The sequence below is a fragment of the Staurois parvus genome, unplaced genomic scaffold, assembly GCF_062004578.1.
Source record: "Staurois parvus isolate SC_StPar_1 unplaced genomic scaffold, SC_StPar_1.0 ptg000287l, whole genome shotgun sequence".
Taxonomy (NCBI): Eukaryota; Metazoa; Chordata; class Amphibia; order Anura; family Ranidae; genus Staurois; species Staurois parvus.
This window is the reverse complement of record NW_028318083.1, coordinates 34,423,670-34,441,562: the sequence shown is the minus strand read 5'-3', so window position 1 is coordinate 34,441,562 and position 17,893 is coordinate 34,423,670. Positions and strand designations below refer to the sequence as shown.

Below are 17,893 nucleotides of genomic sequence, written 5' to 3'. Positions count from 1 at the left end.
CCATCACGTCCAACAATGCCACCATCAGGCCCGCCCCGCAGGCCAGAGTACTTGGTGTCATTCTTGACTCCAATCTATTCTTCCAGCCCCAAGTCCAATCACTAACAACTCATGCAGACTCCACCTCCGCAACATTGCCAAAATATGCACGTTCCTAACCCCAGAAACCACTAAGCAACTCATCCACTCCCTCATCATATCACGACTTGATTACTGCAACTCCCTCCTCAATGGCCTGCCTCCCCACAGGCTATCCCCGCTTCAGTCGATCCTGAATACGGCAGCCAGACTCATCCACCTTACCAACCACTCCGTTTCCGCCACCCCCTTCTGCCAATCCCTCCACTGGCTTCCGATTGCCCAATGGATCAAATTCAAAATCCTTACACTGACGTACAAAGCTGTCCATCATACTGCCCCAAACTACATCACTGACCTAATATCCAAGTACCACCCTACACGCACTCTCTGCTCCTCACAAGACCTCCTTCTCTCTAGTTCCCTAGTCTCCTGCTCCTATGCCCGCCTCCAGGACTTCTCCAGGGCATCACCCATACTCTGGAACTCCCTACCCCAATCCATCAGACTATCACCTACTCTCCTCTCCTTTGGCCGCACCCTGAAAACCCACTGCTTCAGGGAAGCCTACCCCACCCCCTGCTAATTCCCGACCTCCTCCACTCTTCCTACCACTCCATCCCCCACAGCTATTTCCTCCTGTACCACTATCCCCTCCCTCCTCGATTGTAAGCTCCAAGGAGCAGGGCCCTCAAACCCCTCGTGTATCGCATTGTATTGTTATTGTACTGTCGCATGTTCTGTCTCCCATTGTAATGTACAGTGCTGAGCGAACTGTTGGCGCTTTATAAATATTGTATAATAATAATAATACCCGAGGAGGCAACTCCAGCCGGAACCGCCCACCGCCCTTGGCAATATAAAGGCATAGAAGTTTAGAACATGTAGCACAGCCAATAATCTACAAAAACAACAAAAAAAGAACATTCTGTCTGGCCCAAAGAAAAAAAAAATTGTTTCGGGTGTAAAGTATAGGGACCCAGACCATATGCCCAGAAGGGCTCGATAAAGGATATCAACCTCAGCAGGGGGTACTGGAACCGACCCAGCACAAACCAAACTGGCAAAAACCAAAAAGCTAAAGTTCAAGTGTTCCCTTTGGGGTTAGGTGAGCCCAGAGGGTTATGGATCCGCTTTCTCTTCCAACATGGTTCCTGCCATTCCCTTTGTGGTTGATTAGACAAAGAGACCCCTCTGCCCCTCCAATCCTGGAAATCGACTGCAGACAGGTGAAAAGTTTGGAGAAATTGCAGAAGTCATCTTTTTAATGAAGAGTGGCCAAGATCCCATCTTTAGTAGCTTTAAGCCGCAATGGAAAATCCCAGCGGTATGTTGCACCTGCGTTGTGGAGAGAGTCCAAAAGAGGACGTAAGGTTTTCCTCAGCTCTAGAGTGCGGCAGGATAAATCAGGGAAAAAGTACAGCTGCGAACCCTCAAATTCCATACCCCGCATGATAGCTTCTTTATCCTGGTAGCGCAGCAGTTTACAAATCACATCTCTTGGCTTAGTGGAGTCCGGGTTTACAGGACCCAGGGCTCTGTGCGCCCGTTCTATTTCAATTGGTAAATCAGGGTTTTTTTCCAAAATTTTTGTAAAGACAGATAGCAAAGTTGGAATCAGGGTAGCAGTTTTAAGGGATTCAGGTAACCCGCGGATCCGGAGGTTTTTCCTGTGACTCCTGTTTTCGTAATCATCAAGTTGGGAAAGCAAACCGTCAATCCTGCAATCTTGGTGATCTAATCCCTTCTGCAGGGAGAGGATTGCGTTTGTGGACTTTGTTGTGTTTCAAGGACTTCAACCCTTGAACCTATCTGCATAGTGTCAGCTTTGAGTTCTTGAAGGCCTGCTTTATAGGTATCAATCTGTTTGAAGAAAACTGTGAGATCAGCCTTAGTGGGTAGTTCACTAAGATATTGTTTCAGGTCCCAGCAGGGATCCTGGGGATGCAGGGATTGTTTCCCTGAGCTTTGCCATGTCCCTGTGTGAGCAGGGGAGGACAGTAAGGGAGATTGAGGCTCACCCTGCAGCGTGGCCTCCATGTCTGGATCCTCCTCAGGGATCGCCGGCGGATCAGCAGACAGGGGTGAAGGGGAAGGCTCCTCCAAAATGGTGCCAGCTGACTCTCCTGCCCCATGAGGAAGTGGACAATGTTGCCCTTCCGTGTTTTTGTGGATAAGTCTAAGGAATGCTCTGGGTCCCCCTTCTTCCGCGGCATCACTGCTGGTAAGATCAGGAAGATGCTCGCCAGAGTGTAGCTGAGGCCTCTGGGCTTGCACAATGGTGTAGGTGCAGATGTGCGAGGGCCCGTTCTGCTGCACTTAGTCGTGCGCATTTGCATTCGTGCATGCACGTGCGCACATGCGCACACACGCACACGTGGCAGCCCATTGCTAATGTTGGCACCAATCAGACTATTTAAACCCAGCAGGACTATTAGCCTGTGCTGTCTGATCTGCAGAGCTCCCCCCCCCCCATGTTCCTGTGCCTGATCCTGTGATTGATACCTGTGTTTGACCCCGGCTTGCTTCTTTGACTCCGCCTCTGCCTTCTGACTCTGCTTGATCTGCTCCCACCATCACTGACCTTGGCTTGTGACCTGACCATTCTTCTGCCTGCCGTTCATGCCTGATCCGCTTATCTGTTACCGACCCGGATTGTCTGACCCTGCATACAGTCTGCCACCAGCCTGCTCCACTGCCTGCCTGCTCTGCTACCAGCTTGCTCTGCCACCAGCCAGTCCATCTGTGATATCTGCCTGTTACCAGCCTGCACCACTGCCAGCCTGCTCTGCTACCAGTCGGCCCTGCTGTGATGTCTGACTGCTACCAGCCTGCTCTGCTGCCAGCCGGCCCAGTCATCCCATCTGCCAGCGAACTGCCAGCAACTCCCGCACAGACTACAGGACTGACCAAGCCCCCATACCCAGCCATGCTCTCGTGGTTGTTGTTTCACCTTCAGTGGCCCTCGAATCGGAGCTTCATGAGAGGCCTTCCTCTACCGCCAGGCTCACAGGTAAGGTACATGACAATCGGGCTGCTGAGTTGGCTGTGTACTGAGCTTAATAGCGGTGGGCAGCAGGAGATCCGGAATCAGCGGCCGTCCTGCTCCATGGCCTGGCCAAGCCCCCCTATCAACCCCTTTTGATCACGTCCCCAATGCAGTTGGGGATTTTGCAGAGCAACGTTGGCAGCTTCTGCACATGCTCAGTTTTCAGTGTATTTCTACATTGAGTATTTCCTCCCTATCACATCTAAGCAGCCCATGTGACTACAGAGTCACATATGTGGGCGTATACACACTGGAAAATGACAGCCCTCTCCCTCCCTCTTCCTCCATGCCCACAAGCCAGCTAATGAGAATACGGATGGGATATTACATCCTGATTTATGGATGTTTCACCTCCTTGTTATTCTAAGACTCAGGCTGGAGGGGCGTAACACAGCCTGTGATCCGCACACACCAAGTTATTGCCAAAATTTAAGATTTGAGTTAAAATATATATTTGTTTGACAATTTAATATAGTTTATTGGTTTATTGATATTATTTATTCTTTACTCTGCATTTCAAAGGCTGTCTTTTTTTAATTTTGAACATATAACCAGTAGCAGAGGACTAGAAACTCCTCCTGCCACTGTTTGCCTGCAGACAGACTGGGAAAGAGCTGGGTCACGTGACAGCTGTAAATTGATTAGAAAAAAGGTACTTTTTTTTTTTTTTATTAAAATAATTACAGTGCCATCATCCACATATAGAAAGAGAAGGGATAATGTATATGAACACCTTGCAGCCCAGCCTATAGCAGATCGACGGCTGGGCGGGACACTACTCCTTGTGACTGGGCATCATATGACATCCTGTCAAAAAGAGCCACTCACGTGGACACAGCTGATGACATACCACTACACCAGCCCATTGCCAGTGTCATGTAACCGCTGTGACCAATCAAAGCAGATCACATGCCAATTGTACTGAACTGGTGACAATATGTTAAAAAAAAAAAAAATTGTAATTTTTTTTTTTTTTTTATAATTTCTACATTTTCCAAAAATTACAACCTCCAAAACACTCACCATGCCTCTTACTAAATACCATGGACTGACTATTTTCCAAAAATGGGTAATTTGGAGGGTATTTGTAGCATCCTGGCTTTTCGATCATCAAAAAATGAGACGGCAGTCAGTACATCAGGATTGATCGATTGTCATATATATATATATATATATATATATATATATATATAAATATATATATATACATATATATACACAGTGGCTAAGTGATTAGCACTTCTGCCTGGCACCGGTTCAAATCCCAACCACGGCACCACCTGCCTGGAGTTTGTATGTTCTCCCTGTGCCTGCGTGGGTTTCCTCCGGGTACTCCGGTTAACTCCCACACGCCAAAGACATGCTGGTAGGTTAATTGGCTCCTGTCTAAATTGGCCCTAGTATGTGTATGTATGAATGTGAGTTAGGGACCTTAGATTGTACACCCCTTGAGGGTTAGGGACTGATGTGAATGTACAATATATACATGTAAAGCGCTGCGTAAATTGATGGCGCTATATAAGTACCTGAAATAAATAAATATACACCATGATTTGTAGATTCTATAACTTTCCTACTAAATAATATATACCAATTTGGGGTATTTTCACCAAAGAAATGTAGAAGAAAACATTTTGACCTAAATTTATGAAGAAATTTTATTTATTTGCAAAAGTTTATAACAGAAACAAAGAAAAATGTGTTGTTTTTTTTTTCAAAAGTTTCAGGGTTTTTTTTTGTTTATTTAGCAAAAAATAAGAAATACCCCCAAAAGAAATCTCTATTTGTGTGAAAACAATTATACAAATTTTTATGGGTACAGTGTTGCATAACTGCACAATTGTCATTCAAAGTGTGACAACACTGAAAGCTGAAAATTGGCCTGGGCAGGAAGGGGGTAAAAGTGCCTGGTATTGAAGTGGTTAAACAGTGTGTGTTTAGTATCACTAAGCAGCTTCTATTTGCAGATCAGTTTAAAACTGCATTTGAAAAGTAAGCAAAATTGATTTTCTTTTCTACCATTGCTCCTCTGAACTACATCACATTCAGCGCCAGATAGTCACAAATTATGTACCCTTGGCACAACACTTTATGAACATTTTACATTGGTTAGAATGGTTTTTAAATTAAAACAGATTGCATAAATTATTGATTCAGACTTGCTTGGCTTAATATAGGTTAACTTGCTGCAAGAACAGAGCAGCATGGCAGTGATTATTTCAGTCATTTTAATAAATGGCATATATCAGTTGCACAGGGCCAGATCTCTTTGGGAATGAAACCTAGCATGACACTTTTGAACTGCAATTTGTTGGTTCATTTTCCTACAATTACTGCATCTGCTCCTTCATCATGGCACTGAACAAAAGGAAGGCCTGATGGGTGAAAAGAAACACAATTTCATGCCAGACAAACGCTCTGCAGTAATAATGATTTAAAAAATAGATCAACATTAGCCTAGCTGTTGGTGGTATACAGTAATGTGTTGTATTATTCAGCTGTAAGAAAATTACATTACAATTGAACTATACTGAATTTGTCGTAAACAAAATATTACATAAATCAAAGTAACACAGTTCTCAAATTTTGGATAGACTTTGTGCTCAGATTACAATGTTTTGCCTTATGCTCGGATGGGTGAGCTGACCTTGTGATATTAAAATCGTTTCCCTCCCACAAACCTTAGTATGACTGCATGTATATACATCTTTCATAAAACATTGATTTTCAATGGCGAGATTTTTTTTTTCTTAAGATCAGGTGGTCCAAGTGCAGGATGCTTTGATACATTGGCTGATAACAAGATATGTACTAGGGTTCTTCAAAAAGTTTCTGCACTTTTTATAATACTATGATATATAGGAAACTTTTTGAAGAACTCTTCTTTAATTTGTATGGGTTGAAGGTTAAAGTGACACTAAACTCTGGTTTAAAAAATTATGTTTAAGAATATAAGTATATATTCTTAACTCAAAAATGTACCTTCTATTGCTCCCAGCCTTCTGCAAATGTCCAACTTCCTTTTTTTTTTTGCTGCTGTGATCTCACTTCCTGTTAGAGGGTGGCTACATTTGTTCTCCATTGTTCCACTGTATGTACAAATGTAGCCACCTTCTCTTGCTTGCTACTAATATGAACTATTGATTATGGGATTTGTAGTGTGCATAGAACAGTACATGTGACCACAACTAACATGCACTGCTTGTTCCAAACAAACAGAAAAAAGGGGGAAAAGAGGAGCTCATGGAAGACGATACAAGGAGGCAGAAATGATTTAATGAAAAATAGACTACAGGGCCATTAGATAATGGAAGTGTATGGATTATTTTAGGGAATAACGATACCATTTAGTGCCACTTTAACCACTTGACTACAGGGCACTTTTACCCCCTCCGGCCCAGGCCAATTTTCAGCTTTCAGTGCTGTCGCACTTTGAATGACAGTTGCGCAGTCATGCAACACTGTGCCCAAACAAAATTTTTATCATTTTTTTACATAGTTCTCTTTTAGTGGTATTTAATCACACTGGGTTTTTAATTATTTGCTAAACTAAAAAAGACTGACAATTTTGAAAAAAAAACTTTTTTCTTAGTTTCTGTTATAAAATTTTGTAAGTAATTTTTCTCCTTCACTGATGTGCGCTAATGAGGCTGCAGTGATGGGCACTGATAGGCAGCACTGATGAGGAGGCACTGATAGGCTGCACTGATGGGCATCAATGCATCACTGGTGGGCATTGACAGGCATCACTGATAGGTGGCACTGATTGGAACTGATAGGCGGCACTGACGGGCACTGATAGGTGGCACTGGCAAACATTGATAGGCAGCATTGACTGGCGCTTATAGGCAGCACTAATTGATGGCACTGTTAGGCGGCACTGATAGGTGGCACTGACTGGCGCTGATAGGCAGCACTGACTGGCACTGATAGGTGGCACTGTAAGGCAGCTCTGATGGGCACTGATATGTGGCATTGATGTGCACTGGTATGTGGCATTGATGTGCACTGATGGGCACTGGTATGTGGCATTGATGGGCACTGACAGGTGGCAATTATGGGCACTGACAGGTGGCACTGATGGGGCTACACTTATCTGATGTTCTATGTCTTTGTCACTGGACTATACTTTGGGCTTGATTTACTAAAATTAGAGACCGCAAACTCTGGTGTAGCTCTGCATAGAAACCGATCAGCTTCCAGTATTTTTGTCAAAGCTTAATTGAACAAGCTAAAGATAGAAGCTGATTGGCGACTATGCACAGTTGTACCAGATTTTGCACTCTCCAGTTTTAGTAAATAAACCCCTGTGTTTTGTAAAATCTTTTTAAAATGTAAAATTTCAATAAACAAAAAAAACTTCACTTTACAAACTCATCCTTTACAATGATACCCACCAAGGGAGATCCAGAAATAAGTCATAATGGTGCAACTTTAATGAACTGAAAATTATGCAATTGTTTTGTGAAGCATTTCAAAATAATGTGTTTTTCTTTTATAAAAAATCGAAAATCCATATTGCTTCCAAAATGGCGAATGACTGAATCAATAAAACCTACTTAAATGTTTTGTGGATCACTTAATTTTTAGTGCCAAAGCACATTGAGAAGTACCATAAGGCACTCTTAATTACAGAGTAAGTGCAATCCATTCCCTTAACAGAACAAATCGATGACACTGATATGTTAAAAGAGCTAAATGTAATTGACTGATGATTAAACTTTTTCAGGCTTTTGATTTTCTTTTCTTGCTTGTGTTTTATGCAAACTCAGCAGAGGCTTGAGCATATGACACTGATCTTTTTTGCTCCTAAAAATAGATGCGCATTAAACACTTTGGGGGTTGATTCAATAAAAGCAAATAGACTGTTCACTTTGCAAGGAAATGTGCCCCTAACGAATGTTGACTTCTATCATTCAATCATGTTCAAGCATCCTTTGGCAATGCCTTCTTTTATTCTGATATCTTCATTTAGGCTTCGTTCACACCAATGCATTTTTTAGTGTTTTTTGCTTTTTTCAGAAACGCACTACAGTCCATTTAAATGGTTTCCTATTGAACATTTTCATATCTATACTTTGTTGAGCTGCTGCGTTTTTGGAAAGGGTCAGGGACTTCTTTAAAAGCAAAAAGCAGTGGTTTTGCTACAATACAATTCAATGTAGAATCTGCTGAAATGCATGGTAGTGCGGTTTTGCCGCATTTTTGCTGTGATTTTGCCACGTTTTGCGTTTTGTATTTTTATTCTGCCCAGCAAAAAAAAAATTCCACTTTAAAAAAACAAAAAGCTGAAGAAAATGCTAAAGCACAATCGCAGCAAAAGATTTGTGTAGAAAAAAGCAAAAAAAAAAACCCAGCGAAAAGCACTGCAAAATGGACAAAAAGCAAACTGCATAGGTGTGAACGGAGCCTAAGGCGACTGGGCTTTACCTTCCCTATCGCAAAACTCATACCAAAGCTAGATTCATATCTTTGCAGTTTGCTTTTGATCTGTTTCTGCATTGTGTTTTGTGTTTTTGCACTTGCGTTTTTGCCGCATTTTTGATGCGTTTCACTTTTTTTTCTTGTTGCTAGGCAAATTTTAAACGCAAAGAAAGAATTCAGCAAAAATGCACTACACGCTTTTCTGCAGCATTTCCATTGAAGTCTATAGAACCAAAAACGCAACTTTTTGCGTTCAAATATGTCCCTGACCCTTTCCAAAAATTCACTGGGTAAAAACATGGAGATGTGAACGTGTCCCATAGGAAATCTTGTTAAATGGAGAACGATAGGTGTGAACCTAGGGTAAATGCAGGTCAGTTTTTTCACATATAAGGTACTAGATTCAGTAAAATGGAGACTCCAGCATACAACCTGATGATCGAGCTTGTTTTTTCTGTACTTTATTATTAGCAGCACTGTTTACTTGCAGACTTTAAACATCACAAAAGTATAATACAAATACAGTACTTGTTAAAGAGTTACTGTTTTAAAATGCCATGGACTATAGTTTGTAAAGTATAACTTTGACTTTTCAGTATTTTTGTATGTGTGAAAACTGGAATTTTCTTTTCTTCACCCATGTTTTGTTTATTACAAGTTCTGTTTACTGCAGAATGAATGAAGATCATTCAGTACTCAAAAGGTAATATTTATGGACATGAAGCTGAACACTAGGCAGATATACAAAAAATCAATTAATGCAGCTATGTACTTTTTAAAAATCACATTTTTAAATTAAGCTAGTGTAAAGTAACTAGCTTAAAGGATAAGATCACCCTTTGATCAAAAATAATAAATGCAGCTTTTTTTTGCAGGTAAAAACAATGTGAATTTATTATTTTTTATTGCAGCAGCCTGTAAAGCATTGCACCAGTTATCAGTAGATTGCTGGTACCATGCAGGTTTCCTGCAGATCTGTCAGTAAATCTGCTTTCCTGTACAGGATGTACAAGCAGACAGATATACTGACAGGAAGATTCAATGAACTACTACGGCACTCCACAGTGCGTGGTAGTTCATTGAGAACTAAAAGCCCACAGCCGCTAAAGCTGGCAGGACCTGTAGTTCATTCATTCACAGAACACTGTGAATGGATCACGTGGCCATGTGGGCAGAGATCCGTATTGCCACGCTGTTTTTAAAAAGTGACAGCTAGTACGGGAAACTTTTCCTCGTAATTCTGTCACGGGTGGGGGCAGCAGCTGTCGTATTGAGAGCATGTTACATGTTCCACCCTAAAAAAGGGTGGAACACGTAATATGTTTCCAAAGGTACACTTATCTTTTAACCGTAAAACGGCCATATGTAAAAGAAGAAACTCGTATATACTAAGCTCTCCCACTGTCCACACCATTGAATGCCACTGTGTTGAAAGAAATCAGTCTGCTAAGAAACTCATCCTTTCAGTACTGTCAATGGACCCTTTCAGTACTGTCAAAGTGGCATGAAAGTCAGTAGAAGAAACCAAAGGTACGCAGCAAGGGATGCAGAACATCAACACTCCTGGAAGTGTTGGTTTCTCAGCAGACTTCTAGGTCAATTTCTCTTTACAGAGTGGCATTTAGCAGTGTGGGAATTTATTTAAAGTGGTAGTAAAAGTTGACTCTACCTATTCTTATTGATCCATCCCTCCTCCTACCTGTCAGGCATACCCTGTATAAAAGAGACCTGTGTACTTACCATTTTCTAATCTGGTCTGGTTCAGTCATATGATTCAGCAGCTCTGGCTTCCCTTTGTGAAGCAGCGCTCGATAATGGCTCTGAATTCCCAGAGCCGTGACGTCACCCCTAGGCTCATGGCCCAGTCACCGATTGCGCTCCCTTCTCTTACCTGCAGCAGCTGCTCACTGACACAGGGAAGCAGGAGCTGCTGGAATGTATGTTCAAACCAGACTAATTAAAACATCTTTTATACAATATATGCAGGATAGACAGGAGGAGGAGGAATGGAATGATTTTAAGATCAGTTAGACTTTTTTCCTTTTTAAGTGCCTCCAATTCCATATACAGTAGAACAGACTAAGTAGGAGGGGCCAAGTCAGATGAATTACATAGATTGGAGGCAGGATAGTTAACCTAGCTTCATGGCTTAACCACAGTAGAGAAAATGCAGGTCACCAACCTGGCTGGACAATATGGCATAACTACTGTATGTAAATCTATTTATACTGTACTATCAAGCTTTGCATTTTTATGGAACTCTATCTTATCATTAAAGGCAGTACCGTATGCATATCTTGAGGTAGCAATGTGATTCCTCTATATAATAATAAAAAAAAAAGGTAAATGTGATGACTGCAGGTCAAGTATTTGGTGCCATATTTTCCAGTTTACTATTTCCAGTTCAAACTTTGAACACTTATCAAGGAACATAATTTATAATGTAGACAAGATAGGTCATATTAGATTGTGTGTGGAATAGAGCGTATAATATTTAGATGTACAGTAGAAAGGTAAACAGCAACAGCACCAGGACCACTGAAATCACAGGAAGCATCACATCAAAAACTAGGGGAAAGACATCTGTTGCCATTGATCCCAGCAACCAGTCTGATATCAACTGCCATATTTCTTTGAAAAGGAAAGCTATCTTCAGACTACTTATCAAGGCCGGATCTAGGGGTGTGCTGGGGAGGGCTGCGCCCCCTCCAGATTTCAGTGGTGCCTCCCCCCCAGGCTGCTTTGGATTTTGGGCTGATCTAAATGTTTCTTTTTATCTCTATCCTGCTGATCACCTAACTTTATAGCTCCAATGAGACTCCGGGGCAGGGGCATTGATAGACCAGCATTTAGGATACTTATCTTACATTTCTCAACTGGTTCCCCTTCCTGGAGCCAATGCCACCCACCGGCAGTACTTCCCTGATTTCTACTGCTGCCCAATAGCAGTAGGTGTGCTGTTTACTGTCCCCGTGCTGGCCGCTGCTTTGAACGTTGTCGGCTGCTAGTGTAGTGAGAAGTGTTTTGGAGTGTGCAGCGCTGAAAGGCTAGAGCTGTGGATGTGGGGAGGGGTGAAGAATGCTGGTCACAGAAGGAGAGGTGTGGATAGGGGGGTGCTGGTCACAGAGGGAGAGGTGTGGATGGGGGGTGCTAGTCACAGAGGGACAGGTGTGGTCAGGGGGTGCTGGTCATGGTGAGAGTGGTGTGGATGGGAGGTGCTGGTCACAGAGGGATAGGTGTGCATGGGGAGAGGGGGGATTGGGCCGGTCACAGAAGGAGAGGTGTGGATGATGGGGGGGTTGCTGGTCACAGAGGGAGAGGTGTGGATGGGGGGATCCTGGTCACAGAGGGAGAGGTGTGGATGGGAGGTGCTGGTCACAGAGGGACAGGTGTGCATGCATGGGGTATGTTGTGCTGGTCACAGAAGGAGAGGTGTGGATTGCGGGGGTTCTGGCCATAGGAGAGGTATGCTTGGGGGGGGGTGCTGGTCACAGAGGGAGAGGTGTAGATGGTGGGGGGATACTGGTCACAGAGGAAGAGTTGTAGATGGGGGGGAATTTGGGGGTGTAGGTCACAGAGGGAGAGGTGTGGATGGCTGGAGTGCTGGTCACAGAGGTAGAGTTGTAGATGGCAGGGCAATGCTGGTCACAGAGGGAGAGATGTGGATGGGGGGGGATACGGGTCACAGAGGGAGAGTTGTGGATGGGAGAGGGGTGCTGGCCACAGAGGAAGAGGTGTGGATGGGGGCTGCTGGTCACAGAGGAATTTGTGTGGATGGGGGGGGCTGGTCCCAAAGGCAGAGGTGTGGATGTGGGGGGATACAAGTCACAGAGGGAGAGATATGGGGGGGGGCTAGTCACAGAGGGAGAGGTGTGGATGGGGGCAGGAGTGCTGGGCACAGAGGGAGAGGTGTGGATGGGGAGGTGCTGGACACAGAGGGAGAGGTGTGGATGGGGAGGTGCTGGACACAGAGGGAAAGATGTGAATGGAGGATGGGGGAGAGGTGTGGATGGGGGGGTGATGGACACAGAGGGAGAGGTGTGGATGGGGGGAGGTGCTGGGCACAGAGGAAGAGGTATGGATGGGGGCTGCTGGTCACAGAGGAAATTGTGTGGATGGGGGGGGTACTGGTCATAGAAGGAGAGGTATGCTTGGGGGGGGTGCTGGTCACAGAGGAAGAGGTGTAGATGGTGGGGGGATACTGGTCACAGAGGAAGAGTTGTAGATGGGGGGGGGGAATTTGGGGGTGTAGGTCACAGAGGGAGAGGTGTGGATGGCTGGAGTGCTGGTCACAGAGGTAGAGTTGTAGACGGCAGGGGAATGCTGGTCACAGAGGGAGAGATGTGGATGGGGGGGGGGGTACTGGTCACAAAGGGAGAGTTGTGGATGGGGGAGGGGTGCTGGCCACAGAGGAAGAGGTGTGGATGGGGGCTGCTGGTCACAGAGGAATTTGTGTGGATGGGGGGGTACTGGTCACAGAGGGAGAGGTATGCTTGGGGGGGGGGGGTGCTGGTCACAGAGGGAGAGGTGTAGATGGTGGGGGGATACTGGTCACAGAGGAAGAGTTGTGGATGGGGGGGATTTGGGGGTGTAGGTCACAGAGGGAGAGGTGTGGATGGGTGGGGTGCTGGTCACAGAGGGAGAGTTGTCGATGGCAGGAGAATGCTGGTCACAGAGGGAGAGATGTGGGTGGGGGGGGGATACTGGTCACAGAGGGAGAGTTGTGGATGGGGGGGGGGGGATACTGGTCACAGAGGGAGAGTTGTGGATGGGGGGGATTTGGGGGTGTAGGTCACAGAGGGAGAGGTGTGGATGGGTGGTGGGGTGCTGGTCACAGAGGTAGAGTTGTAGACAGCAGGGGGATGCTGGTCACAGAGGGAGAGATGTGGCTGGGGGGGGATACTGGTCACAAAGGGAGAGTTGTGGATGGGGGGGATTTGGAGGTGTAGGTCACAGAGGAAGAGGTGTGGATGGGTGGGGTGCTGGTCACAGAGGGAGAGTTGTAGATGGCAGGGGAATGCTGGTCACAGAGAGAGAGATGTGGATGCGGGGTGGGGGAGCTGGTCACAAAGGCAGAGGTATGCTTGGGGAAGGGGGTGCTGGTCACAGAGGGAGTGGTGTAGATGGTGGGGGGATAATGGTCACAGAGGTAGAGTTGTGGATGGGGGGATTTGGGGGTGTAGGTCACAGAGGGAGAGGTGTGGATGGATGGGGTGCTGGTCACAGAGGTAGAGTTGTATATGGCAGGAGAATGCTGGTCACAGAGGGAAAGATGTGGATGGGAGGGGGGGGCTGGTCACAAAGGCAGAGGTGTGGATGTGGGGGGATGCAAGTCAGAGGGAGAGATATGGGGGGGGGGGCTAGTCACAGAGGGAGAGGTGTGGATGGGGACAGGAGTGCTGGGCACAGAGGGAGAGGTGTGGATGGGGAGGTGTTGGACACAGAGGGAGAGGTGTGGATGGGGAGGTGCTGGACACAGAGGGAGAGGTGTGGATAGGGTGCTAGGAACAGAGGGAAGGTATGAATAAGGGGTGCTGGACACAGGAGGGAGAGCTGCGGATAAGGGGTGCTGGGCACAGGAGAGAGAGCTGTGAATAAGGGGTGCTGGGCACAGGAGGGAGAGCTGTGAATAAGGTGTGCTGGGCACAGAAGGGAGAGCTGTGGATGGGCATGTGCTGAGCACAGGAGAGAAAGCTGTGAATAGGGGGGTGCTGGGCATGGGGATGAGATGAAGTGTGGATAAGGGGGTGCTGGGTATGGGGATGAGATGAGGTGTGGATAAGAAGTGAACTGTGGAAGAGGTGTGCAGAGGTGAGCAGTGGGTTGGTAATGTGAGGCTATATGTTACATAATCTTCACCACACTTCTTGATGTGCAGCAATGTGTGCGCAAACAGAGTTCCACAGTCAGAAGTATGTAATGTATGACAACACACAGTCTAGTGTAAAGAGAGAAGAGGTAAGAATAATATAATGTATAGCGCAGCACACAGGGTAGTGGATAGGAGAATGCAACGTACAACACAGCCTACAGATTGCAGCAGGATTATGTAATGTCCAGCAAACAGTACATGCTCCTGACCATACTCTGTATGCTGTGCTGTCTGGTACATTTTATTATTGTATCTTGTATACTCATTGCCAATGCCCTCTGTACTCTTGAAGCTGGAGAACCAGAAAAATGAGGGGCAACCTCCATAGATTGACCTGCTTTATCTGTGGTGTGGTGTGTAGTACAGTACTGTGCAGTGTGCCCATGGGCTTTATTTGGCTAGCATTACCTAGTACATTGTCTTTGTCATATTATATTAGCAGTTAGTTATGTATTATTTTTTAGTTTGGAAACCAGGCCCCTTTACTTTTTTTTTTACTGCACCCCCAGTCAGGCTAGATCCGGCCAGGCTACTTATTATGGGCTGCAGCTTCCTTTACATTTTATGTATATTTTTTATGCAAGACTCTTTAATGACTTGCCACTCAATTTGCTTGTTTCTATTAATTTCTAAGAAAGAATCTACCATTTCTGATTAGTAGATAAAGAAGACTATATTAAGATATGGCTACAAAGTATTCTTCAGAGATACTTCTACTAGATGGTTTTCAAGTAATCCTTATCATAATGTAAAGTAATGCTTACTTTACCTGGTTCTTGTTTTGTTTTATCATTATTACCCTGAATGCTCCCTGTGGTATCGTAAAATAATGTCAAGTATCACTTCCGAACGGCTCTGTATGAAATAAACTGGGCAGCATCATAAAAAACTTGTTTACATGAAACTACTGCATAAAATGTGTTTGAATTTGATAATACATTCACCAATTACCACAAAATATTACTCAAATTAAAGTTTGTTATTCACATTTTGGCTACATCATTGAAGACCCACTAAACACACACCAACATCCCACTAGGTAGGAGTAGACATAGTTAACAAAAACCTGACACATGACTAGGCAATTCCAGATTAACTTATTATGAAAAATGTTATAAAAGTAGATGTTACCTTTGGTGAAAACCATATGTCAGCATGATCAGAAAATCCAGAGATATAGACAACTGATGTAATTTTTTCCTGTAAAGTTTGAACATGACCCTCCTTTACCACCTCATGAGTTCTTCAATGTTATGAATGGCCTCATTGGTCAAAAGGGAGGCTTTGAATGTGAAATAGTAGGGAGCCAAGTTCAGATTTTGCAAGAAAGATGAGAATTGTATATAAATTTACCTGCTTATACCTGCTGATCTGCTGATCGTTTCGCCATGTGAGTTTCTTTGAAGGAAACCTCAGCTCATGTATTTTCTATCATACACTACACTAATATTCCAGGTCTCTCACAAGTTTACTTTAAACATTGCTCCAATTCTCTTATGTACAATGGACTCCCTGCAGAACCTTTATTATGTAAAATACATTACAGGTAAAGTCTTGCCTTTCTTTTAATAATAATCATAAATGTAGCAAAATAGGTTATACAACTTCTGGTAGTGCCTTGTGCCATTAAACCATGGGTGCAATGCATCAACTTCAAATAGCCTTCATCTCACAGTTCCAAAAAATACTTCCAGAAATGTTGAATTCACATATTTCTTCGCTGTAGTTCTTTTTGACTTGACCGCAGTAAATGATATAACTGTGTATAAAGTGTCTTCTCATTTGCAGACTGGGCGCATTGTTGCACAGCTCTGTGCAGTTCAGCTTGGAGAGGATAAGGACCAGTAGACTCCATGATGCTTAGACTGAACCAGCGACGGAATATCTTGTCACAAATAACCTGTGGGTGAACACAAAGAATATCTACCTTATATTTACCTTACTAAGACTGTTAAGGAAACTGTAAACATTAGGTGAACCTTGCCTAAATTTTCAGATTCTGCTATACATTTGTTGGTTACTCAGAAATACTATGAAAAAACACAGATCAAAATAATTTATGGATTCAGATCTTTAATAGGAACAGAATAAAGTAATGTGAACCATTTTCTCAAGAACATTCTTTATGACATTGAATAAAATACAACAAATGTATTTATTTTTATAGAGATTTCACTTTTTAATTACGTGTTCTCACCATTCATAAACTAGATGTATATGCTATGTTTACAGCTATGCCTAAATAGTAAATAGAAGGGCTGAAGTACCTTTCCTGAAGATAAACTACCCCATGCTGCCTTTGATTGCTAGTCATATGGCCAAAAAATAGGTATTTGGTAATGTGATCTGAGATGCTGAAGGGATGCATTAGTATTCAGACTGGCTGATCCTATTTCGTCAAGGGAGTTCAAATGACCAAGTTTAAAGGCTTTTTTCAGCCACATAGATGGTAGTGGATGAAGCCCAAAAACAGCATTTTTCTTCAGGAAAGTATTTTTGTCCCCCTCTAACTGTTCATCTGTCCAGACCAGCAACCATGTTAATATGGATATATACTGTAGTTTAATTATCACACAATATATTTTCTGTTTCACAAAAACCCAAAACAGAGATCAGAGGAAATGAAAAATAATGAAAGAATGAACAGGATGCTACAGTGGAGATGGGGGTATTCCTATTCCACAGTAATTGTATGAGTATTATTAGCTCTTTGATAAGTATGCTTAAAAAGCACTGACAGTTCATAAGTTACATCTGCTGACGGCACATCATTTTAAATGTGGTAGAAGCTATGTGTAAAGAATCCTGCCTTTTAATTGATTATGAAAGTGAAATATCTAAAAGCTTTGGAAGTAGTGATCAACTGACTGCCCTGAATCAGTGGTAATATCTATATGGGTTGCAATGCTTGCCATACAGCTACTGATAAACGATCAATCATACATTTAATCTTTTTAAACAGTATTTTCCTCATAAATATTCAGCGTGGTCAAATTCAAAAGGATTTGTCTAAAGGCAGGATTTATTGAAAATAAAAAGTTTTAGATCTGCAGTATTATTTAGTGCACCTCATTTTTGGGCTATACTGTCTTTTTATCAAAATCATTTTTATATTGAACTAAATTTTGCGTTTGGTCAACCTAAGACCTGTTGTAGCATTGGCCTGCAATGGTTGGTTGATTACCTAACTTCCGTCATGAAATTCAAAGTCAGGTGGGGAATTCTGGAATATCAATGATTGGGGTCACAGGACATGTGTGAGAAGATTGTAGTAGTAAGTACATTTGTTTCTTTATACCATAATGTATAGCTTTCATAAAAACTCTTCTATAAGAGTGAGAACTATTACTACAATAAAGTTCTACATGTGGAAAACTGGCCCCTTCAGATTCTTCTTGCCTTACTAAGATGGAAGTGACGTCCAGGAGCATATACTATACATTATATTTGAATAAGGACCCTAATTGCCA

The 17,893-nt window shown here is 43.5% G+C and overlaps 1 protein-coding gene across 1 annotated transcript in view; it reads right to left on the bottom strand.

Moving 5' to 3' along the window:
* Positions 1–4,767: 4,767 nt before the first annotated feature.
* The window catches only part of DIPK1C (divergent protein kinase domain 1C), a 144,516-nt gene continuing 131,390 nt past the window's right edge, over positions 4,768–17,893 (bottom strand). The window contains exon 4 of the mRNA XM_089682379.1: positions 4,768–16,323. Within this exon, the coding sequence (XP_089538505.1) occupies positions 16,129–16,323 (195 nt within the window). The 3' untranslated portion in view covers positions 4,768–16,128. The remainder of the gene's footprint in view (positions 16,324–17,893) is intronic.